We start from the raw sequence: 26,990 nt of genomic DNA, 5'->3' as shown, positions 1-26,990 counted from the left end.
GGTAATTCTCCTATCACTGGTAGTGTCAGTTCAAAATCATGAAACGAATTATCGAACAACATCCCTAACAGTCACCGTGCCGTCACCTGAATTGGGACGTGCGTCAGGTTCTGAACCAACAAGTATGTTTAGCGGTGGCTCAACTTGAGCAGGGGTGTGCTGCAGACGGTCAGATTGAGTTCCCAGAAGTGGGGGAAAGGTTGGAAGAACGCCTGTGGCCATGTATCTTCTGTCCTTTAGAGATCACCAGGTGGATGGGAACACCTACTGTTCATGCAGGGATAGTCATATCTACCTCGCTAGCAACCTGGCATGCCTGGGGAATGGTCAGGCTGGATGTCATTTGTTCTACCTCAATGGTCATAGAATGCCTCTCAGCCCGGGCTTGGGACCACAGAAACTTGGTTGACTGTGTTCAACTGAGTGCCAAGTCTGACCAGATGGTCTGGAGAATAGAATAGGATTTATAGACAATTGGAAGAGTTTTTGGGGTAGACCTGACCTGCTAAAGAGAGAGACGGACTCCATCCCTCCAGGGAAGGTGCCACTCTCCTCTCTAGTAATTTGGCTCACAGTCTTAATAATGATAGTATTTGACTAACTGGGGCCCAGGTCAGGAAGCAGACAAACTGGTTAATCCGAATGTCTGCTAGCTGCCTTGAGATGTCACACAGGTCACATAAACTACAACACATAGATACTGTATCACCTAGATATCATATAGAGACTGTGTCTGTTCCCCGAACTACCAAACACAAAACCCTCACTAAATAATTTAGAAAAAATTTGATTAAGGTCAGACTTGAACAAAACATATAAACATAGGACTACTAAACATTAGATCTCTTTCTACCAAAGCACTAATTGTAAATGAAATTATTACAGATCTTTGTTTGGATGTGCTCTGTTTGACTGAAACCTGGCTTAAACCAGATGAATATATTAGTTTAAATGAATCTTCTCCCTCAGGTTATTGTTATAAACATGAGGCTCACCTGAAGGGTCAAGGAGGAGGTGTTGCTACAATTTACAGTGAAGTTTTTGGTGTTACTCAGAGGACAGGATATAAATGTAAGTCTTTTGAACTAATAATGCTTAATGTGACACCGCCAGATATAGATATAAATAAAAAAACTCTGTCGTCTTTTACCCTTGCTACAGAATATAGATCACCCGGGCCTTATTCTGATTTCCTTGGTGAATTTGCAAATTTTTTATCAGATCTTGTAGTTACTGTAGATAGAACTTTAATTGTTGGTGAAATTCAACATTCACATAGATAATGAAAATGACACATTGGGATTAGCATTTATCAATATTCTCAACTCTCTTGGAGTCAGACAAAATGTAACAGGACCAACTCATCGCCATTATAATACACTAGATTTAATTCTGTCATATGGAGTTGATGTTGATAATATAGAAATTCTGCCGCAGAGCGATGACATCTCGGATCATTACCTCGTCTCTTGTATGCTGCGATCAGCTAATGTTACTCAATCTACACCATGCTATTGTTCAGGTAGAACTATTCTTTCGACCACTAAAGATAGCTTCACTAATAATCTTCCAGATCTATCTCATACACTCAGTAAACCCCAAAGCCTAGAAGAACTTGATGAAATAACAGAAAATATAAATACAGTCATCTCTAGCACTCTTAATAGTGTCGCCCCCCCCCCCCCCTTCGATTAAAGAAAATTAAAGAAAAAAGCCCTGCACCATGGTACAATGATCACACTCATGCTCTCAAGAGAGTAGCTCGGAAAATGGAGTGCAAGTGGAAGAATACAAAATTAGAGGTAATTCACGGTGCATGGAAGGATAGTGTCTGTAGCTACAGACAGTCACTAAAAGTTGCCAGGTCAGCATATTTTACTAAACTCATAGAAAATAACCACAACAATCCTAGTTGTTTATTCAGTACTGTAGCTAAATTGGTTAGGAATAAAGCATTGACTGAACCAGATATTCCGTCACAGCACAATAGTAATGACTTCATGAATTTCTTTACTGATAAAATTGAAATAATCAGAAAAATTGGAATTATGCAATCATCTGTCACAGTACCTCAGAAAACAGTGTCTCATAATTTTCCTCATGTGCAACTTCAATCCTTCGCTGTCATGAAGAGCTAACAAAACTTATCGAAACATCAAAAGCCACAACATGTTTGTTAGATCCAATACCAAACAAGCTCTTAAAAGAAGTATTCCCAGTAATCTCAGAACCTCTTCTTAATATTATTAACTCCTCGCTATCCTTAGGACATGTCCCAAAAAACTTTAAAATGGCAGTTATCAAACCGCTTATTAAGAAGCCACAACTTGATCCTGGAGAACTGGCTAATTATAGACCGATTTCAAATCTCCCGTTTATGTCAAAAATACTAGAAAAGGTAGTATCCTCCCAAATATGTTCATTTCTACAGAGAAATAGTATATATGAACAATTTCAGTCAGGATTTAGGCCTCATCACAGTACAGAGACTGCACTTACCAGAGTTACAAATGATTTGCTCTTATCATCTGATCGCGGCTGCATTTCACTTCTAGAGCTTTTAGATCTTAGTGCTGCATTCGACACGATAGATCACAACATTCTCTTGAATAGGCCGGAGAATTATGTTGGCATTTGTGGAGTTGCATTAGCATGGTTTAGGTCCTATTTAGCAGACCGCTACCACTTTGTCTATGTAAATGAGGAATTGTCAAACCAAACAAAAGTAAAGTATGGAATACCACAGGGATCAGTTTTAGGGCCTTTGCTATTCTCCTTGTATATGCTTCCCCTGGGAGATATTATCAGGAATCGTGGAATAAGTTTCCACTGTTATGCCGACGATACCCAACTTTATATTTCTTCAAAACTTGATGCGATTTCACAATTCTCAAAATTAGCAGAGTGTATCAATGAAATAAAAGATTGGATGGCCAGAAATTTCCTTCTACTCAATTCCGACAAAACAGAGGTACTAATTATTGGAAAAAAAACTCTAAAAATAAGATGCTAAAATATAATTTGACTCTCGATGGATGTACTGTTACATCATCTTCAACAGCGAAGAACTTAGGTGTTATATTTGATACCAATCTTTCCTTTGAAAATACCAATGTTTGTAGAACAGCATTCTTCCACTTAAGAAATATTGCTAAATTACGACACATGCTCTCTGTTACTGATGCCGAAAAACTAATTCATGTATTCATGACTTCAAGATTAGATTATTGTAATGCATTACTGGGAGGATGTCCAGCAAGATCAATAAATGAACTTCAATTGGTTCAAAATGCAGCGGCCAGAATGCTGACAAGAACCAAAAAATATGATCATATTAGCCCCATTTTATCATCGTTACATTGGCTACCTGTTAAATTTCATATTAATTTTAAAATTCTGTTAACTACATACAAAGCTTTGAATGGTCTAGCTCCACAGTACTTAAGTGAGCTTCTACCACGCTATATTCCATCACGTTCATTCTGACCTGTTAATAATTCCTAGAATATCAAAATCCACAAAAGGAGGTAGATCCTTTTCATATTTGGCTACTAAACTATGGAATAGTCTCCCTAACACTGTTCGAGATGCAGACACACTCACTCAGTTTAAGTCTAGACTAAAGACGCATCTATTTAGCCAGGCATACACCTAATTTATCCTTCAACTCACAATTAGGCTGCTTTAGTTATGTCTGCTGGAACCAGAAACGGTGATCATGATCAATAACTCTGCAATAAATTGAATGGCATCTATGTTAATTTTATTTTATTTGTTTCCCTGTCTCAACCTCGGGACTCCTATCCTGAGGTCACCAGAAATGGCCAGGTCCAACTCCATTTCTGCTTGGTGTTGGACTCCACTGCTACGTGTCGCTGTGTGATGATGACTAATAGCAGCCGCTGCCAGCCAAACATCACTTCAGTCTATTACGATGGACTTCATAGGATGAATTGATGCCAACTCCAACCATAAGACATGGGATACTTCAAATGCCATAGCCTGAACCTTGGACTTAGGATAGACCTCACCAAAATTACTGGCCAGGTTGAACTGCGATGCACCTAACTGATCTCTGCTTACATCATCTCGGTCTAATGATGGACTACACTCTTGAAATGGAATACAGAGACTATCATTTAATTGCCAACAAAACCCTTCATCAGCCAATTAACGAGGACAATTGCATCTATGTGAACTTCTGCAGTTAATCCAGGATGAACTTAAAAGACATTAGTCATTAATCTTACAGTTCATACAAACACTTTGTTTTAAACACTGACCCTTAACACTTACTTAGTTTAATAATTTTAAACAATGACTTGCACTATACATAAGTAATATTGGCATTATATTCATGATGTTAGCCAGAGGGGAACTGGCCCCCACAGTGAGTCTGGTTTCTCCCAAGGTTATTTTTCTACATTAACCAACATCTTATGGAGTTTTGTGTTCCTTGCCACAGTTGCCTTCGGCTTGCTCACTGGGGTTATAAATACAATTATTATTTAATTACTTATTTTTAAACAATTCACAAATGTATTTTATCAAACTGCACAATGATGATTCTAAGACATTATAGAAATTACAGTTTTATCTTCTGTTAATGCCTGATCTTCTGTAAACCTGCTTTGAAACGATGTGTGTTGTGAAAGGCGCTATTCAAATAAAAATGACTTGACTTGACTTGATGGTCCGCCCCCATGAAGAACAGGGGTTGGAGTTGAGTGACTACACTCACTAAATGCATGGCCTTCCTTTTCCCAGTCCGTATGGAGAGGGTGCATACCTCAATCACTTTGAGGAGACTTTGTGGGGACCCTGCTGAAAGGATGCAGTGACTTCATGGTGTGAAGAACAGAGGAGGACTGTGTCAACACAAGTTGTCGTATAGGTCCTGGCTCATAGTGGTCTTTTCTGGCCAGAGCGCTACAAGCACTTCTGGTGTCACTATACCATTGATGTGCACTCCTCCCTCTATGTGGGGGCTGTACATGGTTAAGTTTGTGTTCTTTAGTGAACAAAGGAAAGACTTGTGGTCATGAAATGAGTTTGGACTATCAACCTGCGGCAGCTGTGGGCTCGCAGGTGGCGTAGAAGGATCAGAGCCAGGGTCAGGCTCTGGAGGAGGCATGATCATTGGTATGGGTCCTCTGGACTCCTGGAGGATGGCGACTTGTCCATCTGAAGCTGACGAACTGTTTTCTGGACCAAGTGGCCTCGGTGTGTCAACCTGAGCCCACATGTGTCCATGACGGCAGTCAATGAGCGGAGCCAGTCGGTCCAGTAGGTCCTGGCCAATCAACAGTGTTTCCGTGTTAATGGGACATATGTAAACAGAGTGTATCAGCATCATCCCTTGAAAGGTAATGTCGATCCATGCCCTTTTTGTGATAGATGACCTATCTTGCATGTAGCTTGTGATGCTTACATTGCAGGTCTCGATCTGTAACTGTTTTCCAAGGGAGAGCATTGCTCTTGCCACCTCTGTGAAGGTGTTGGACCCATCAGGCTTATTTCGGAACCAGTGTCCAGTAGTGCGTGGGAGCTGATGCACCCCCCTACCACTACTTATGTGTATATACATCGGGCATTGCCCTTACGGCCCAGATCGCACCAGAAGGTCAGAAAAGGAGGGTGTGGCATGTTAGGAGTGACTGTTTTGGGGAGCAACTTGGCCTCCCCTGTTCCCCTTTCCCAGCCTACAAAGTAAACTTTGGTGTTAACGGGAGGGGGTACATCGTCTAGTCATGCTGATAGGGGGTCAGTGGCGTGTTCCTTTTGAGAAGTTCAGCGGACCTGGTGAACGACGGAGCATGTCAAGCTGCATTACTACCTCTTGTCAGGCATCTCCTGATTATACACTCCATTTCCTGTCTCAAACCTTGTTCTCTGAGGGGGTTTGAAACCTTGTCTTCCCACTCACCTTCTTGTTTGGGTTTCCATTCGAACCATACCTTTCCTTTCGGCTGGCAAGCATTTTGCTATTTTGGCTCAGTGTGACCCTGGGGGTGTGTCTGATCCCCACCCCCCTGGTTCTGTTGCTCACCCTGCTGGCAACTTCTAAAGTCTTCTAAAGTTCACCTTAACATGAGGCATTTTGTTTCCTTCAAGCAATAGGCCAGCATTTTCTGAGGTTTGGATCCCCAGGACTCTGGCGTCGCCTTCGTGCCCTCAAGCAGGGCGCACGTGCATCTCCCATGCCAGTTGCACATACCTTCTGATTTTCTGTATGGTGAGGTTGCCCGTTCTGCAGTGTATCGTGACGTCATATCGCATGCTCTCGTGGAGGTGGCGAAGGAAGAGAGACTTGAAAGCCCGTTCCTCCTCCAGACCTGTTCTCTTAGGAAAGTCGACGTCCGGAGAACATCGACATTCAAAAGGTAAAAAATGAAGGCTTGAATCCGAGCACTGACATCCCCTGCCAGCTCTTGACACAGGTGCATGCAGAACAATACAAAAACACTTCTCTTTAAAGTATAACAAAATTTATTGATGCAGTAATATCAATTCATAATCAATACAATGCAGTCAGTAAACTTCTGACTTCCAACTACAAACTAAACAGTAACATGATTAGATATGGTAACTATAATATATGAGAGGAAGGTGTGTGTGTGTGTGTGTGTGTGTGTAAGGAGTGGAGCGCACAAAATGGCAGACGTGGCTCTCGTGGAGTGTACGTCCAGCGAGATTTCAGGCCAGAGAAGGTGGCTGCGAATGTGGGCGAAGAGACTGGTTTATGGTGTCTGCCAGTTTAATGCGTGTCTCCGCTAGTATGATAACTTAGGGACAGAGCTGGACTCTATTGCCAAGTTATCTGTTCGCCAAATGTGTGTACGGGTATGTTTGTGAGGGGTCATGTGTGTGCAGTTAGTACGAGAGAGAGCAGAGTAACGGCTTCGAAGCCATTTTTAACGATCGTGGAAGAGAAGGCAACTGGTAGTTTATCAACCAGAGATGCAGTGAACGGCTCGTAATCCATCCGCTGCGGTCATTGGTTCTTTAATGGATAAACTCAATGTGCCAGTCTCACCCGCGATGGCGGATATGCACAAACAATCCAACATGGTTGGACAACAACACAGCAAATCTCATTGGTGGTAACAGTATTATTATGACCTCCCCTGTCTAGGGTAGAGGAGGAGGAACAGTTATAAAAATTAAGGAAACTAAATAATTTAAACAAATTAACGTTACAGAGCCCCTGTTTTCCCGTCCCAGCACTATTTCACAAACACAGTTTATCAAATCAACAATAAAGTTTTATTGTGGGAACAGAAGAGAACAGTAACATAAAGAAACTTAAGAATTTTTCATGGAAGCAATAAATTAACTTAAGGAGGGGGCAATGCCAAAATAACAAACAAAAAAGTCTACCTGTGCTAGTCAATTAAATAATCTATATACAAAACAAAGAAGCAAACAAAAGACAGTACTAAACCTTACTCTCTCTCTAACCATAAACAAGAGAAAAAAGTTATACAAAATAATTGGCGCCCACCTCAAAAACCTTCAAATTAACTCTTTAATTAAATTAAATAAAGAAACACAAGATAATACAACTTGCCCTGCACTCAGGGATAACAATGAATGCCCAATTACAATTAGTGCAACAAAACTCCCTTGCAATAACATTACACACAACTACAATACGTCACATGGTACATAAACACAAGGAGAAATTATCCCACATCTTGGACAGGAAAAAGGGACCCAGCAAGAGAGACCGCGGGGAAAATTTCTCTCTCGTAACTCCAAACTGGTCAACTTTTATATCAGAGCACATGGCCACAGGCGCCAATCAGAAGACAAAGACCCTCAGGCATGTTGATTCACATCAGGTGCCACTTCTCATCCTAGGAAAGCAGAATAAAAAACAGACAGGCAAACATGTATGCACTAAACATTCACAAAACAAATAACGTACTGGAACATAACAGTATGTTACAGTAATACCTTGAGTATTATTAGCAGCAATGAGCAGACTCGGCGGTCCGTAAACTGTACAAGCAATAACCTTTATACACAAGAGTAACACACTATAATAATCTATCTCTGCCCAGACGTAAACCTCTTACTTGAGTCGCGTGAGGACGTGGGTAGAATGTAGGTTCGTCCGTTGTTTGGCTCCGACTCGGTTCCTTGAAGCTCGAGTGATGATGGGAGGCTGTTTCCTCGCTCTGTCAGCGGGCGGTATGGTGGCTGATTCTCGGCAGGTCGGCGGAGAAAACAGCGAATTCAACTCGGTTGAAGAGGGAAGAGAAATCTTCTTTCTTCACTTCTGCAGGCAAATGGTTGAGATGCGGATTGCTCTGGGTTTCCTTCGGATCCGTTAGCGTGCTCGATGGAACACGGAGAAATTTCAGCTCATCCAGTGAGATGGAGATCGTACGGCCAAAGTTTCAGGTACGTATGTTACTTACTTGGGCAATGAGGCTACACCTGGGAGCAGCAGGGCTACGTCTAGATGAGGCATATACTGTCACTGGAAGCAACACCAAGAAAGATCTCTGAGGTTTTTATTCTTCCAATGACGTCATTGTTGAGGGACACGTTCTGTCGTGTGCCTCATCCAATAGGAGTTGAGAGTGTTATCAGGCTTTATGACTGTATATAGGCCTCAGTCAGGCTTTATGACTGTATGTAGGCCTGCCTTTGTCTCATATCTGAGTACATGTACCCTAACAACTGCAATTTAATAATTGGTAAAGTTTCTTGTCTGTGTAAAAAAGGTATTGTTATGTGTTTCTGTAATAATAAAAAAGTTGCGTTAATGAGAATTTCCTTCACGCTTTAGTTAAATTCCATTAAAAAAAATTGATAAGATCCTTCTGTCCACCCTCAAGCACCTAAATCATTATTTTTGGACATTAGTGGCTGTTGCTATATAAACGTGAAAGTATTTTGTCTAGCTGATTTAACCTGTTACAACCATTCACTTGTATAACCTTTACTGTAAGACAGCAACTCACCTAGTTTAAATCTTTCTTCAATAAGAATAATTTTTTGTGAATTCTACCCTCCAAAACAAATGTTCACTATCATAATATTTTTGCTATAGCTCTTGGGTAAATGATCAAACATAATCAAAATGTACTGGCATACATTAGGGTAAGGGGCAACGATATTATGAAGGCAGAATTTTTTTAAGGTCTAAATGTAGGCTATATTCTTAGGACAAAGATGTTTTTCATGGAAGTCAGGTCTCAACCTGTTGGCCATGTTGTCACATGGGATTTACAGTTTTTCCCGATCGCTAAGATACATTTCGTATAGCAATTAATAATTTTCTCAAAACTATAAACACAATCTCAAAACTACAAACCAGTTTGTACAAACATCAGACTTCCACGTCAAAATCAAATGTTTCACTCGAAAGCATATTATCTTCTGTCAAATTAAACATTGACTTCAAATGACACACAAACCCAGTAAACACACAAACTCTTGCATTGCTCACAACACATCAGTGGAATCAATTCAAAACACTGCTACAAAAACCTCAATCAACCAAAGAGAATTTTGCATGTCAGTCTGTAGATATTTTGAGATTATAGCACATCATACTACATAAAATATGGAAGTGTGCTGGTAAACACTGTAAGGCAATATTACAAAAGCTTTTTTGAGAGTATCCTACATCACACTGTAAATTGATGCTAGGTGAAAAGCACTGTCAAAAATAAAATTCCTTAACTCTACACTAACAGCTTGTTTTAGAGTACAGAGATATTAGCATCCAGAATAATATAGAGAAAATACTGTATCATCCTCTTTGCCTCTGTCTGCTGTGTAGCTGCGTTCATTATCTTCAAACATTGTTAGAATACATTTTCCAAAGCACCTGTGGCCATTTTTATTTATACTGAAATTCTGACTGGTGTGTGAACAGTTTTGTTACTTAATGTTTACACATGGAGAAATGTGTGTTACTCTAACAGAGTTCAGATTTAGATGCCCCTGAGTGAATGATTAATTAGTGCTTGTGCTTTCTGAATGAGAGCATGGTTAAACCTGTGCAAAATAAGGGTATTTTTGTTTAGAGTTTTTGCAGAAACTTTTATAAACAAACTGGAAAATTTAATTGTTTTAATAGTCTTGAGAAATGTGTCTTTGTTTCGAGAGTTGAAATAATGGTTAGGGGGAACTGAGCCAATAGAATCAGTTATAGTGTGTTAGCAATCGATAAATTGTAAATGTTAAAAATGTATACAATTTATCAGTTACAAGATTTCTGGGCCAAAAAAATGTTTTGATATTTTTGTGTGCTACCTTTTGCATTTTGGTTTTTTCATAAATTGTTTTCTGCATAATTGTTTTACTTTTTAAATTGAAAAGAAATCCTTCAATTGAAATCCTCACTTGCATTCTTATTACCGCAACAGATGCTAAATTTGTTTGACAATGGATTTAATGATCAATCTTGCTAACAACATATTCGTTTTTACATGCCTCTGTAAGATGAAGCAATAATTTGTACTCACATGTCCCTATTATTAGGGTTTTTTTTGTGTTAGGTCACCTCATTACCGCAACACACTTCATCATTACCGCAATATTTGTATAATTGTTTCGGTAATGAGAAATGTCATGGTTACTTGTGTAACCTCCATTCCCTGATGGAAGGAACGAGACGTTGTGTCGATGTAGTGACACTAGGGGTCACTCTTGGGAGCCCGAGACACCTCTGGTCTTTGATAAAAGGCCAATGAAAATTGGCGAGTGGTATTTGCATGCCACTCCCCCGGACATACGGGTATAAAAGGAGCTGGTATGCAACCACTCATTCAGGTTTTATGCTGAGGAGCCGATATAAGGTCCGGCCATTTCAGTGGGTAGTTCAGCGTTGTGGCAGGAGGGACACAACATCTCATTCCCTCCATCAGGGAACGGAGGTTACACAAGTAACCATGACATTCCCTATCTGTCACTCACTCGACGTCGTGTCGATGTAGTGACACTAGGGGTCCCTATATGAAACGCCACAATTGGCTGAACTGTGTTACGTGAACTGGCGGTGTGTGGTGGGCAGACTACTGTGTACCTCATAGCCAGCACACCAGGTCGACACGTAACCTCCCCCAACATAGTTATGAGTGTTGAACGGCCCTTTTTGGGGACAACTCAACTACCCAAGAGATAGAGACAGGCTTAACCCAGTCGTGGCCTCTTTTCCCCTTCTCTTTTTTCCACTCCCTAAAAAAAAAGGGGGATTATCCGACTGGGCCGCCAGGTCTAGTCAGGGGTGTCCCTCCCAAGGGGAAGACACAGCAGAGACCACACCTCACCCAAAGAGAGGGGGGGATATTTAAGTGGAAGGATACATCACATGGTCTTTCCAACCATGTGGAGAGTCTTCAAGGTAGATCCTGCCAATGGGGGAGGAGTTATTACAAACACGGAGACTGAGGCAGAGGGGCTCTGCCCAAGGAAGTTTGCCAACAGGAAGATGAATTAGCAGAAGATATATATCGCATGGGGTTAGCCTTACAGGGAACCACCACATGCAGAGCACCTACCCCAGAACAGGACTCTTAGTTAGCACGTGTACTGGGCCGGCAGCGAATCTCTCCAAAAACTCGACTGCCACAGGGCTCAGAGGAAGTCAACCAGGGAACAAACTTGTGAACACTACTGGGAATTAATGGTGCACGTCTTCAGCTCAAAAGGAGGTGGAAGGCCCTATGTGCAAGTGATAAACCCAGCCGGCTATCCTGGGCTTATCCACTTGTGTTGCGTGCCACTACCTTGGATGAAACCGGTTCCACCCGGAGGTTGTAGAACCTTGCAAAGGTGTTGGGTGTTGCCCAGCCCACTGCTCTGCAAATGTCTGTTAGAGAGGCACCTCTGGCCAGGGCCCAGGAAGCTGCTACACCCCTGGTAGAATGGGCTCATAGCCCTACCGGGGGCGGCATGTCCTGGGCGAGATATGCCATAGTTATGGCGTCAATGAGCCAGTGGGCGATCCTCTGCTTTGAGACAGCGCTTCCTTTCCGCTGTGCACCAAAGCAGACAAAGAGCTGTTCAGAGATCCTAAAGCTCTGCGTGCGATCCAAATAGATGCGTAAAGCGCGCACCGGACACAGCAACAACAGGGCTGGGTCTGCCTCCTCCTGGGGCAGCGCTTGCAGGTTCACCACCTGGTCTCTAAAAGGGGTGGTGGGAACCTTGGGCACATAGCCCGGTCGGGGTCTCAGGATCACGTGATAGTAACCCGGACCGAACTCCAGGCACGTTTCGCTGACAGAGAACGCTTGCAGGTCACCTACCCTCTTGATGGAAGTGAGCGCAGTCAGGAGGGCAGTCTTCAAGGAGAGTGCCTTAAGCTCGGCTGACTGCAAAGGCTCAAAGGGGGCTCTCTGTAGACCCTGAAGTACTACAGAGAGGTCCCATTAGGGAACGAGGTGCGGTCTGGAGGGATTCAGCCTCCTGACGCCTCTTAGAAACCTGATGATCAGGTCATGCTTCCCTAAGGACTTACCGTCGACTGCGTCGTGGTGTGCTGCTATGGTGGCAACGTACACCTTCAAGGTGGAGGGGACAGCCTCCCTTCCAACCTCTCCTGCAGGAAGGAAAGCACTGATCCGACTGCACATCTCTGGGGGTCTTCGCGTCGGGCAGAACACCACTTAGCGAACAGACGCCACTTAAAGGCATACAGGCGCCTCGTAGAGGGGGCCCTAGCCTGAGTGATCATGTCTACCACTGCAGGTGGTAGACAGCTTAGGTCTTCCACGTCCCGTCCAGGGGCCAAACATGGAGATTCCAGAGGTCTGGTCATGGGTGCCAGAGGGTGCCCCGTCCCTGAGAAAGAAGGTCCTTCCTCAGGGGAATTCGCCAGGGGGGAGCTGTCGCGACGAGCGTGAGGTCCGAGAGCCATGTCTGGGTGGACCAGTAGGGTGCTACCAGGACAACCTGCTCCTCGTCCTCCCTGACCTTGCACAGGGTCTGTGCAAGCAGGCTCACTGGGGGAAATGCATATTTGCATAGTCCAGGGGGTCAGCTATGTGTCAGCGCGTCTATGCTGAGGGGAGTCTCGGTGAGGGCGTACCAGAGCGGGCAGTGGGAGGATTCTTGGGAGGTGAATAGGTCCACCTGTGCCTGTCCGAATCGACTCCAAATCAGCTGGACCACCTGAGGATGGAGTCTCCACTATCCCCTGAGGGTAACCTGCCATGACAGCACGTCCGCTGTAGTGTTGAGGTTGCCCGGGATGTGAGTGGCTTACAGCGACTTGAAGTGCTGCTGACTCCAGAGGAGGAGACGGCGGGCGAGTTGTGACATATAACGAGAGCGCAGACTGCCTTGGCGGTTGACATATGCTACCGTTGCCATGTTGTCTGTCAGAACTAAAACGTGCTTGCCCTGGATCAACGGCCAGAACCTCCGCAGGGCGAGCAGAATTGCCAACAACTCGAGGCAGTTGATGTGCGAATGCAGTCGCGGACCCGTCCAGAGGCCGGCGGCTGCGTGCCAGTTGCAAACAGCGCCCCAGCCCATTTTGGAGGCGTCTGTCGTGACCACGATGCACCTGGAGACCAGTTCTAGAGGAACACCTGCCCGTAGAAATGAGAGGTCGGTCCAAGGGCTGAAAAGATGGTGACAGACCGGCATGATGACCATGCGATGTGTCCCGTGGCGCCATGCCCATCTTGGGACTTGAGTCTGAAGCCAGTGCTGAAGCGGCCTCATATGCCTCAACCCGAGTGGGGTGGCCACCGCCGAGGATGCCATATGCCCCAGGAGCCTCTGAAAAAGTTTCAGTGGAACCGCTGTTTTCTGTTTGAACGCCTTCAAACAGGTCAGCACCGACTGGGCGCGCTCGTTCGTAAGGCGCGCCGTCAAGGAGACCGAGAAATGAGATGCTCTAAACCGGGTGGAGCTTGCTCTTTTCCCAGTTGACCCGAAGCCCTAGCCGGCTGAAGTGTGAGAGCACCAGGTCCCTGTATGTCTCGAGAGTGAGCTAGGATTAGCCAGTCGTCGAGATAGTTGAGAATGCAAATGCCCATCTCCCTTAAAGGGGCAAGGGCAGCCTCTGCGACCTTCGTGAAGACGCAAGAAAAAAACCCTGGACGGTAGTCGTGGTGACGACCGTGCACACCGGGTATGTGACACATGGATGGACACCGGGGGATGGAGTGGTCTTTTTACCAGCTCCAAGTGAGTGGGTTCCCTCGTCCCTGGGTCGCCCGTCTCAGGGGCGCTTTGAGGACCTCCATGGGTTCTTAGGCGCCGGCTGTGAGACGGGTGGCGTCTGCTTCCTGCGGTGGGCTCCACACCAGGGCCGGGCCGAAGGGGTGGGTTACGGTGGAGCCAGTGCAGTCACCGCAGGGGGACTCCCTTGGTGAGGAGCAGACGGAGTGTGGGATCTTGAGCCGCGCCGGGGCAGGATGTGCTGGATTGCCTCCATCTGCTGCTTCACTGCCGAGAACTGCTGTGCAAAGTCCTCGACGGTGTCGCCAAATAGGCCAGCCTGGGAAATGGGGGCAGCAAGGAACCGTGTCTTGTCGGCCTCGCCCACCTTGACCAGTTTGAGCCAAAGGTGGCGCTCCTGGACCACTAGTGTGGCCATCGTCCGCCCGAGAGACTGCGCTGTGACCTTCGTCACTCGGAGAGCAAGGTCGGTCGCAGAGTGCAGTTCCTGCATCAAATCTGGGGCAGAACTACCCTCGTGCTGTTCTTTCAACACCTTGGCTTGGTGGACCTGCAGGAGAGCCATGGCGTGCAGGGCAGAGGTGGCTTGTCCAGCAGCGCTGTAGGCTTTAACCATCAGGGACGACGGGAGCCTACAGGGCTTGGACGGGAGCTTAGGGCGTCCGCGCCAGGTGGCGGTGCTCTGCGGGCATAGGTGCACCACGAGCACCTTATCCACCGGGGGAATCGCCGTATAGCTCCTGGCCGCCCCGCCATCGAGTGTAGTGAGAGTGGGGGAACTGCAGAATCGGGGCCGGGCAGTAAAAGGTGCCTCCCACGATTTCGTCAGCTCCTCATGCACTTCCGGGAAGAATGGCACTGGAGCGAGGCGTGGCTGCTTTGAGTGGTGCCGTGAGCCCAGGAACCAATCATCAAGCCGTTCAGGGGAGAGCGGAGGGTTCCACTCTAACCCGACGCTCGCAGCCGCCCGGGAAAGCATGTCCGTCATTTCGGCATCGGCCTCTGACTGGGCAATCGTCCCCGAAGGGGGAAGCCCAGCTGAGGCTTCTGCGTCCGACTGGACAAGCCCGCTCTCCAATGCTGCGCTCGAGAGCTCATCATCTTTGCGGGCTCCGAACAAGAAGCCAGACTCGCCGTGAGACGAGCCGGCGAACTCATCCGGAAGCCCGATTGGGGCATGGGAGGTCCGCGGGGGGATACCCAGCGGAGACTATCCCATTGGGGTCCCCAAATCGCCCCCAGTGCTAGCCGCGCTGGCCTCATACCCGTAGGTAGAAGGACCAAGGTGGGTAGCTGCTGGGGATGCAACGACCGCAACGTTGCTATGGTCATGTTCTCGCGATGAGAACATGAACCATCCACAAACGCTGCCTCCGTGTGGGTCGCGCCCAGACACGAAAGACAGCGATCATGACCATCCGAAGTTGAGAGATAACGACCGCAACCATGAATAACACACAATCGGAAAGGCATCTTTAAAAAGACGTTCCATGTGTGCCACTCTTTTAGAGAAATGTGTACTCTTTTAGAGAAGAAAAAAGCTCTTTCAGAAAATATACTTTCTTGTTTTTCTGCCGAAGTGCCCAGGGGCGTTCTCTGCAGTGCACCAGTGCAGAGGAGGGAGAAGCCGCTGAAATGTGCCGTCAGATCCAGCAGAGGTGAATGAACAGTAGGATTCAGCTCAATGAGCATGACCGTTCGGCTCCGAAGAGAAAATCTGAATGAGTGGTTGCATACCAGCTCCTTTTATACCCGTATGTCCGGGGGAGTGGCATGCAAATACCACTCGCCAATTTTCATTGACCAGAGGTGTTTTCATCAAAGACCAGAGGTGTCTCGGGCTCCCAAGAGTGACCCCTAGTGTCACTACATCGACACAACTTCGAGTGAGTGACAGATAGGGAACTATACTTTTTCAGTATTTTAACTTAAATTGTTTTTTCAATTGCAATATGAATGCATTGTAATATTATTAATGCATTATTGTTATCTAGGTTAAAAGAGTGAGGCATGCTGCTGAAGTTAGACTGGCAATATTGAGAGATATAAGCATATTGGCCAAAACAATGTTTTGATATTTTTGCATTTTACCTTTTACATTTATGTTATTTCATGAATCGTTTTCTCATAATTGTTTTACTTTCTATATTTTGCTGAAAAGCCTATGATAGGCTGTTCATGTGACAGCCTTCCCCATATAGTGTGTAAACATGTACTGCTATTGGGGCAGGTTGTCACAAAAGGTTTAGCTTTTTTCCTGGGCAGTAATGAAATAGCTTTTTAATAATAGCTTAATAGTTTTTTGTTTTTTTTGTAGCCAAAACTTTAAGGTTTGTGGCAATGCAGAAGTTGAGTTGACTCAAAAATACCCCCCTATACCCTGAGTAATATTCACTGCAGTAAAAGTGTGACAACTAGCCCCAGTCTCCTCTAAAACTATATAATACAGTTACATTCGAATAAAATTACACATAGTCATGTTGTCTGTCTTGCACATTTTTAGTCAGACCTAAAAATTTATATTTTACATACCTTTTCAATAAATGTACTTAAAAATCTCATTAACACAATGTCTCCATTTGTGACACCAAATAAAAAATAAATAAATAAAACATGCATGTCATACTAAATGTTCTCAAAATTAAGGAAAATCATGAATTGAATATTCATGTATAAAAATAAAAAAATAAAAAAAATAAATGGAAAAATTGCAGGAAAATAAACTGTCCATCAGTGATGTCCTCATTTTCTGTTCATCAAGATTATAAAGAATGATTTGTTGGAATGAAGCAGAACACCTTTGTCTTTGACCTTCAAAATGGCTACAAAATAAGTTAATTGATTTGTGTCAGTCAGAACATGATTTTTACTGAAACATGTTCTTATCCATATTTAGAAAAAAGTTTAAAAGAATGGTTTTAAACCATTACATAAATTATTTGGGTCCAAATATTCAACATATGCAAGAATATAATTGTGTCATTAGCTTCTCTACTGTTAGCAAAACATTCTGAGGTCTCTCATCCTCCTCACTAAGCCCTGTGGAAAAGACCTGTTTCTGTCAAAATGTAACCGGTGATCTGTAATTACATGGAAAATAGTTCAGATATTGCTTTAATCATCAGCTTCTCTACTGTTAGCAAAACATGCCAATTTTTATTATGATAAAATAAATAAATGTTCTTAAATTGTTCTTAAAAATGTATTTAAGTGTACCATCAGTTGTTTTTTTAATAAATTATTATACAGCTGGTGTGCTAATACCATTGACTTGACTGTTTCACCATTTTTACAGTAAATTGGGACATATTTTGTCATTGAGATGATTTGCAAAAGGGTTCCACTTGACCTGGATTTACCCTATCTTACATCAAAACAAATATTTAAAGTTCAAAAATACATCAATCAATCAATCAATCAGTCAATCAGCAATGAAAGTGTCTTGTTTTCCAGAAAATATCAAGAATTGCTTCATTATATTAAAAGATACATATCTCAACCCCTTCAACATAAAAAATGTTAGTTCTTTAATTTAGGGCTGGTATGACTGGCAGCATCATGTCTGCTAAGGATTATGTCATTTCTTTGAAAATGGGAATTAAAGGGAAGTCCCATGGTAGTCTTTAAAAGTCCTGTCAGATTCAAATCTACTTCATGTGTTTTGCATCTTGAGATCAAACATGAGCCGGTCCATATTATTCCTGTCCTTGGTCTTTATGATCTACATAGCTTTCACTGAGGGTAAGTTATTTTTTACACATTTTATTCTGTTAACTTATAATACATAATTAGCCTACACCTGTATAGCCTGTTTTGTGGTTTATTAGTGGTGTACATAATTATTAAATGTCTGGACTACCTGTTTAGATCTAACATCCAATCCTGACTCATGATGCCATAATCAGTCTTTAAATAATGATTAATTATGACAGATACCTTAAACCATAGCATAGACCATTTTCTTCATTCTCATTGGGTAATTCTGTGATTCACACGTATCTGCTTGCATGATTGACTCATTATATGGCATGAAATTTTAGTTTTTCCATTCCCTGTAAAAATTCCTACATTCAAATTTTTTGTAACATTTCTTCTCCATAATAAACACATTCCATGTATACCTGTTTAATTACTTTTCGTTTTGTACCTGTCAATTCATTGTTCTTTTGGCATAATAATGAAATGTCAGAAAAACAAGACAAGCAGTCTGATCAACTAAACATTAAGTTCGATATTTTACTCTTCAGTAATAACATCCAAAAGGGGTACCATCCAGTTTTATTAAAAGTTTGTGTTCATCTCTGCTTGCAGGGCAGCATATGTTCATGAGACAGCGATGCATGTGTTTCAAAACATATGAAAAGCTGAGGCCTGAAAACATCAAGAAGTGGAAAGTGCATAAACCAAGTGCATTCTGTGATACCACTGAGATTGTGTAAGCTGATTTTAATTCAGAATGTGTGCATGTGCGTGGGTGTGTGTGTAGCCTACTATACTTTGGGGACAAATTTGTCCCCAGAAGTAAGTTAAATCTGTCATTTGTGACGTCCTCGTTTATGAAAAAACATTTATTGTGTGTGTCTGTGTGTGTGCTTAACCAATATGTGAACAATAGTTATTTGATAAATTTGATAAAACTAAAAGCTCTATACTTTGCTTACAGTGTGACTTTGAAGAATCCTCTAGTCAAAGTCTGCCTGAATCCTGAATCACAGCTGGGACGGCGACTGATATCTATACAGTAAACTCAAACCTTTCAGCTGCAGATGCACTTCTCAACTACATTAAGAGTAATTACTTGCTCACAAGAGACAGACTATGATGCACACAAAACCACACATCTAATGCCAGTAAGGATGCTGTCATCCAAACTGTTCATGTCATTTGCTCTGTTATCTAGAACGATGGACAATAATCCACTTGTTAAATATATGTAAAAGATCACACTAAATTTATATTCAGAAGGTATGAAATTCTGTTATAAGAGTCCTTGGCCTTATTTTTATTCCAGTTACATTTTGATTATGTTTATGAATGGACTAGTGTGTCTGAATTGTTTTTGCTCTGAAAAGTCCTTTAGCCTTTAAATAAAGACGGTCTTTGGGCATCAATGGGGAACCCACAATCTAATACATGTATTTAAAAAAAGCTTTAACTAATGCATTGTATTCCATGAATAATTTGTACAAAAAGAAAAGAAAATACAAGAGTCATCATTGTTGATATCAAATGTTGTGTCTAAGAATATGTTCAACTTGTACGATTGATGTAGATGTCTTGTATTGAATGTTTTATGTTACCCTTTATGTTATTGGAATAAAAATTGGATACAAAGTGATATCGTGTAGATACCGGGGCTATAGCTATAGCGCACAATTTGTCAACTAATGCAAATAATTAAGATGATGCTTACTCAAAATGACTACTTCAGAAAAAGTCAACCATTTCCTGTTCATTTCAAACACATTTGGCATTTTATTCCATCTCAAGTATTTTATAAACAAATTAATCTCCATTGTGATTGGATCAGTCAATGTGAGCCCACTTTAAACATTTTTCAGAACAAATCTATTCCACCCACTTAAGGAAAACAATGTGTTTAATAGGGACCTTTAGCCCCTGCAACATGGGGGTTTGTTACCCCAAACACTATCCTTACATTTATTGGACAATTATTGAATTATTATTATTTATTTTTTTTCATTTAATGACCTTAAACAAAACTGAAAATGATAAATAAGTATTTTGTTTAAAAAGAAATGTGTTCATTTCAGGGATTTTCATTAGCTACATACATTTGCAAACATTTAAAAAATATAAAAAAGTTGATGAAATTGCCTCAAAATCAACATTGTTTTTGGAAGAGGAAAAGTAAAAAAAAAAAAAAAAATCCCTTGTTTTGTTGATATAATGTCAGTAAGTGTGATCATAATTTGGTAATGGTCTGTGCACATCCAAATTTGTGTATTATATAGTTTTGCAGAGTGAATTAAGACAATTTGTGTAAAAACAAAAACAGGTTTAGGAGGTCACTGTACTGTCCCATTTAGAACAGCAGATGGCACTGAAAGAATTAACATTCAGTTGTTTATTTTGCAACATTGTTAGTTGACTATAGTGGCTCCAAAAAGTATTTGAACAGTTAAGACACACTTATAGTACAAATGTATGAATGCCTTTGCATTAAATAACAAAACTTTTATTTAAAAAAATAAAATAATAAAAAAAAGTGGCAATTTAAAGACATTATGTAATAGACATCATAGCCGAATGCAACATGTGGCTAGGATGAGATGTTTAAGTCATAGGGAAACAAAGAGAATACTTGGAGCATATAAGCATTAAGCAAAGACAAAAAGGTGCAGACCACCACTGTCAATATCAAGGGAAAAAGCTAATTCTGTTATGTACTGTAACTCAACAACTGGGAAAATTAGTAATGTGAACCCTTTATTTAGGATCTTGGTATTCTGGGTGTTATCCAGACTTTGGGGATCAGTGACAAAGGATATTAATATAGATGTAAACAAGAATATGATAAACATTAATATTTTGTTACATACTAGAGACAAGCCAGAAACTGTTGAAATAAAACATACTGTATCTTCTGTCATTCCCTTTCTCATGTAAACAGGCATTAGAAAATGTATGTAGCCTACTCTGGAGTGAAAATCTTATCTTAATTAATCTTAATGTCATTTCAATAACATCAGTAATGGGGGAGTGGGAAAATTGGCTAGGGGATAGCTAATGTCATTGCAGTAATCATGCTTTGAGAAATGTCATTTATTAGAGTCCTGATGAGTAATTTGTAAGGTGTGAGTCATATAACAACGTCTTTACATACAGTAGAAATGAGTGGAGCTTTGTGTGGTTTGAATCCACAGAGTGCACCCACACCTGCTAAATATCAGCACGAGTCCATGAAGGCAGCGGAAAGTGGAACAAATGCCTCAAACGTCCTGTGTAGACAACATACATTTATAACACCCACGTAAATGTCTAATGTGCATGACATTAAAACCACACTTACTGCTTTGGGTATCATGGAAAATCATTGGTTTAATTTAATAGAATTTTGATCATTAAAGCTGAAGTGTTACTTTTTCGGTGTTAAAATACTTTGCTTACTATGCAGAGACAACTAGGCTATAAGTAAGCCATTAGTGATAAAAAAAATTAATTTATTCTGAGTGGTCCGTCTATCCCAACACTTGACTCACAATTGACTCAACCAGTGTCATGAGTTGGAGGTGGGACTATCTTTTTGATCAACAGAAGAAGGGTTCTGGAAGAATTCCGAAGGCTGTTTGAATTCTCCAATTCCGATGGCGCAGCAAGTACACTATATGGCCAAAAGTTTGTGGATACCCCCTTCTAATTAACGAATCTGGTTACTCCATTAAATCCAGTAAAGAAAAATCTGAATGTTTCTTTATGTAATGGCTTGGGCTTTGTGTGCTTCCAAATTTGTGGCAACTATTTGTGGATAGCCCTTTTCTGTTCCAGCATGACAATGCCCCTGTGAACAAAGTGAGGTCCATAAAGAAATGGTTTACTGTGTCTGGCGTGGAAGAAATTGACTGGCCTGCACAAAGCCCAGACCTGAACCCCACTGATCACTTTTGGGGTGAACTGGAACAGCAACTGTAAGTCTGGCCCCATCGACCAACATCAGTTCCTGACCTCACTGATAGCCTTGTGTCTGAATGAGAGCAAATCCCTACAGCCTTGTTACTACATACAGTATAGTGGAAAGCCTTCCCAAAAGAGTGGAAGCTGTTATTACAGCAAAGGGGGAAATTGATGCCTAAGGTTTTGAAATCAAATGTTCATCAAGCACATATGGTGTCCACAAACTTTTGGCCATATAGTGTACTTAAAGTACTTCAGCTTTAATATAATTTACATAATATAACAATTCTAGGTACTTGTTTTGTCTGAAAAAATATAAAAAATAGCCTATTGATATTATAAGCAGAAATCCTGGCCTGGACAGATATTGGCAACCTAGAATAAATCAGCTTTTTACTTTTCAGTAATGGGGGACTTTTGACTTCTTGAAATCTTGAAAAATGAAACACCTTTAAAATAGGATTTTTCTGTGTTAAAACATTTATCACATGTCCTGAAATAAAGATCGGATCAAGACCTTCATAAACCTTAAATTGGAATTTGGTATAATGAGTAATGTTTCAGATTTGTGATGGTAATGAGCTGTGATGGTTATTACATTTTCTGTAAAAAGGTTTTGTGAGCCTTGGACTTACTCATACAACAGGTTAGCTCACAAGTTAGCTTTTTAAATTATTAAATACAGTTCTTACATATTGACCGGTTTGGCATTCTAATGATGTAAAACTGAATTATATTTCTTATATTCAAATGGTCACTATGCTGCCCTGGTAGAGATGTGCTCCCCTGACACTTGTCATTTCCTTGATAAACACATACATTTATTTATTTATTTATTTATTTTATCTCTAAAATTCTTGCCGTGATTGTAAATTTACAGCTGTTTCAGGGACAGATTGTTTGTTACAAAAAATCTAAATTCTACACATAAATACCAAGTATGCCTAAATATATAGTATATACTCTTTTTAAGTGCTTCAATAACATTCCTACATCTCTTTACTGGCAGTATGGCCAAATCTTCTTTTGCAAACTGCTCTGATTCTCTCTGAGGTGCCTTCTTTCAAGTGATCTTTTATTTAATGGGATTTAGATTTGGACACTTTGCTTGCTGTTCCAGACCAGTCCTGGGTTTTTGGAGGTATTTAGGATCATTGTCCATACCTTTAATCCAGGCACAGTTTTCTTATGCTTGGTTCAACATTATGCTCCAAAATGCCTTATTAATCTTTTGATTCCATTATGCAATGCAATAATTCAAGGCACCATGTGCCACCAAAGAATAACTGACCCATATATACAAATAAGACAGGCATTGGTAAGGAAAAGACATTTGTAAAATATTGCAATGGTTGTACCATCATCATTGGCACACAGTGCTGTGGTACAGTGCCAGAAATGTTATTTCTTGGTTGTTCTGGAATCCCTCAGATAATTATAGATAGCATGAGATACTTAAGTTACGGTAAAAAAATAAAGCTATGTACTGTGCTCAGGGCTGTGCTGTCTTAAAATAGACAAAATCTTCAGCTCTACGCAGGGCAGCATTTTCTGTTCCTTAATTTGGCAATTTCTGTCTGTCCGACATGGCAATGGTGTTTATCATCAAACTATTTTAGTAAACAAGTTTCGGAAATTTTCACTTACTATTCATTAAATACACTAAAATCACCATGTTAAACGTAGCTGGAAATGTTAGTCTATGGCAGGAGCTCAAGTCACAAAAGTAAAAAAATAAAATAAAATTTCACTCAGATTTTCTTGTAATTTACACAACTGCTTTTTAATAAATGGAGTTTTACTGTCCCTGACTTATTTGCTGTATCTACAATGAAATAAAAACTTCTATACAAAGATTTTACATTTAACATGCTAAATATATATATTTCATGGGAATATTCATAATTTTACAGTTACAATAATTTTACACAGATCCCCAGCCCTAGGTCACTGTTCTGGTGTTAAATTAAATGTCACATTTAATTGTTTCAGATTAAACTGTTTGACCTTCACATCTCAATGTTTATTTGTATCATCTTCAGCACTGTAAAAAGTAGTTATGTGCCATTGTTACCTTAAAGATCTATTTCTACCTGATCGAAATGTTAAAATTTGTTTTTTTGGTGTAACCTAAGTTGATTCAGTGATGTTAAATAATGTTTTTGTGATTAATAAATAAAACAATAAAATGCAATAAACCAGATGATTTAGATATTAGCCTACCACACGAACCACATTTTATGTAAGTGTTTCAGTAAAGAAAACTTTACTTCAAATCAGTCTTTCCTTAAACATCACAACATAAATGTCAATTCACAGTATATTTCTGTATGGTATATCTGGACAGGAAGTTCGTATTCAGTGAAGCCACTGTGGTGCAGTGATGATGAAGGAGCATCACTTTTAAATCTCGAAAACTAAAAACATGAAACTGAAAGTTCTACATTTCAAATCACTTCAAGAGAATGGAAACCAACTGCAATTTGAAACAGTGAAAGGTTCTGTTTATGACCAAACCTTTGTGATCAATTTTGTGATAAATAATAATAATACATTTAAATGAAAAATGAAAGATGTAAATGTTTTCTCCTAATGTCACTTTAAGCTTTTATTAACGATGCGTTCAAACTCTTCAAACTTTCTTGAATTACCATGTATTAATTATAACCAAATATTGGTTATGGGGTATGCATGCATGCATGTATGTAAATCTCAATGAGAAATTTCGGAATGTATTAGTATCATGTCTGATTATTGACATTTATTAAGTTGATTTTAGTTTACCACATACAATATGAAAGATGAAAGATGAAAATTATTTCTCCTACTCTGACTTTTTAAGCTTTTAATAATGATGTGTTCAAAATTCTTGAATTACCATAAATTAATTATAACCAAATATTACCGAAAACCATTAATGATATTGAGAGCTAAATATGCTTTGAAATATTAAGTCTCCAAAAATAATATAAGTACAATACATAAATACAAATGAAATAAATTATATGTAATGCTATAATGTGAATTTACATGATTGTCTTTTCATCTTCACTTAAAACTATAATTATTTTCCTTCGACTGGTAAGTTCCCATTCATATGCATTTTATTTTTTCACCCAATTTTTTTTCTCTCCATTACTTCCTCTTCTGAACACCAATATAAGCTGGGCAGAGGATGTCTCTCATCCTAGACCTGCTCTACTGCACTTCTGATCTCAGCCTCAACATGCCACAGCGCACATATTTACTGCTGGCAGCTGTTACAATCTGCTGCTTCACAACTCTGCTTGGTAAGAGACTACTGCCCAACATTATTATCTAAATATTTACATTTATTATTTATTACATAATTAAGATTATTATCTCAATACACACACACACACACATGTTGGTGAGGCTATCCTTATGAGGACTCTCCAAAGACATAATAATTTTTATACTGTACGAACTATAGATTCTATCCCCTAACCCTAACCCTAAACCTAACCCTCACAAAATACTTTCTGCATTTTTACATTTTCAAAAAAACATTGTTTAGTATGTTTTTTAAGCGATTTGAATTATGGGGACACTAGAAATATCCTCATAAACATTTATAGCATAATTCCCTTGTAATTACCAGTTTGTAACCTAAAACAAAGTCCTCGTAAACCACTTAAACACACACACACACACACACACATAGTCTCAAATTTTATTTGCCATCTTTGTTTCTGATTGTCCTTTTTGAAAACTAACTATACACAACTCCTTTCAGCTGTCTCAATGGAAGGCTTTACATCCAATAACAAATGTCACTGTCTGACCACCACTGCAACCATCATCCCATCTCGTTTTTTTAAAAGAATTGAGATCCTGCCTCCAGGAGCACACTGCCGCAAAACTGAGATCCTGTGAGTTATGCTGTTTGCTCACACACATCTGTAGCACACACACTTCAATCACAGACATGGTGGAAATGTACGAGGGGGTGCACGCTTCCTTTGTTATGACAAACCTCAGAGCTCAGACCTCAGAGCAAAAGTTCATTTCATTATTTGCGCATTAGCCCACACAACCCAAGATGAGCTCAGACAAATAATCACTTACAGAGCATAAAAAGTAGGGGTTTTTTTTTTTTTTTGTTAACCTAAGCGGTTTGTTGCAACTGCTACAAGTTACTGCATACTGTACTCATCAAACTAATGACTTTTCTCTTAATTCCTCAGAATCACCAAAAAGGACAACAAAATTGTTTGTGTAGACCCTGAAGCAAAATGGATCAACAATGTCGTATCGAAAGTGATGAAGAGGTAGGATAACCGTAAAAATGATCTTTATCCTTAAAAATCCCATTAATTAATATGTGAGATAAATCAATCTAGACTATCTAATCTACTGTACCTAATTTAAGTTTGACTGAAATTTTGACCTACTTTTTAACATTCTTTTCCTTTTGTTTCTTTTTCTTCAGCAAAAGAGCTGTAAAGGAAAATACTGTACCCACTGTGGCATAAATCAACAGAGGCAAGAGTGACCACAACAAAGACATTTTCCATATTCTTAACTATTCCTGTCATTCAAAGAGCAAACTCAAATGTACAGTATACTGAATGTTACTGTGTGATTTTCATGTATAGTTTATACATTTAAATTTTGTAATCATAAGCTTCCCACAAAACAATGTGAATATTTTTGTTTTGTTTTGAAATAAATAACCTTCTTCCTTTAAAAAGGACATCTTTATTGACTTTAAGTTGGAAATATAAGGCCAAGACTTCCAGTTGATTGTGACTTTACTGTTGTATAAACAGTCCACATGAAGTACCTTTAATTATAAGGTGTAAAATTAACACAATAAAGATGAGGGTTTTTTGTTTAGACCAAACAAGAGTTACAGAACCTGAGAAACTGAGGAGAGCTGAGGAGAAACTGCATGAAAAGGCTATTGTTTAACCCGAATTTCAATGAGAATAACCTATAATATTGCAGTCATCTTATGGAGAACAAATGCTCTTGTTTGGCTATTCTAATCATAGTCTCTCACAGTACCTTAGTAAAACACAATGCTTAACATCAACCTACAATCACGCTTTAGTCAGTCCTTCAACATTGGTATCTCTTATTTCTCAAAAAATACTTACCATAGGTCCATAGGTCCACATAAAGAATAATGCTATTTTCCACATGCTTTTATTTCTACTTTAAAAAACCCAAAT

At 40.5% G+C, this 26,990-nt stretch overlaps 1 protein-coding gene and 1 long non-coding RNA gene across 2 annotated transcripts in view; both read left to right on the top strand.

Annotated features, from left to right (window-relative positions):
* Positions 1-18,532, top strand: part of LOC127433113 (uncharacterized) — a 49,027-nt gene extending 30,495 nt beyond the window's left edge. Inside the window, exon 3 of the long non-coding RNA XR_007895846.1 lies at positions 18,469-18,532. This is a non-coding gene — a long non-coding RNA (uncharacterized LOC127433113). The remainder of the gene's footprint in view (positions 1-18,468) is intronic.
* A 6,461-nt stretch (positions 18,533-24,993) lies between these two features.
* On the top strand, positions 24,994-26,450 carry LOC127433091 (C-X-C motif chemokine 13). Its single transcript, XM_051684757.1, has 4 exons — positions 24,994-25,082; positions 25,550-25,685; positions 26,001-26,084; positions 26,246-26,450. The coding sequence occupies exons 1-4, from the start codon at positions 25,019-25,021 to the stop codon at positions 26,286-26,288; spliced, it is 327 nt and encodes a 108-aa protein (XP_051540717.1). The 5' UTR covers positions 24,994-25,018; the 3' UTR covers positions 26,289-26,450.
* Positions 26,451-26,990: the final 540 nt, after the last annotated feature.

The sequence above is a fragment of the Myxocyprinus asiaticus genome, chromosome 4, assembly GCF_019703515.2.
Source record: "Myxocyprinus asiaticus isolate MX2 ecotype Aquarium Trade chromosome 4, UBuf_Myxa_2, whole genome shotgun sequence".
Lineage (NCBI taxonomy): Eukaryota > Metazoa > Chordata > Actinopteri > Cypriniformes > Catostomidae > Myxocyprinus > Myxocyprinus asiaticus.
This window is presented reverse-complemented; position numbering and strand designations above follow the sequence as displayed.

Bases quoted from the DNA above. Each gene is read 5' to 3' on its own strand.
- LOC127433091 (XM_051684757.1), top strand. From the start codon at position 25,019: ATGCCACAGCGCACATATTTACTGCTGGCAGCTGTTACAATCTGCTGC. The intron at 25,083-25,549 runs GTAAGAGACTAC...AACTCCTTTCAG, and splicing joins CTGCTTCACAACTCTGCTTG to CTGTCTCAATGGAAGGCTTT. The intron at 26,085-26,245 runs GTAGGATAACCG...CTTTTTCTTCAG, and splicing joins GTATCGAAAGTGATGAAGAG to CAAAAGAGCTGTAAAGGAAA.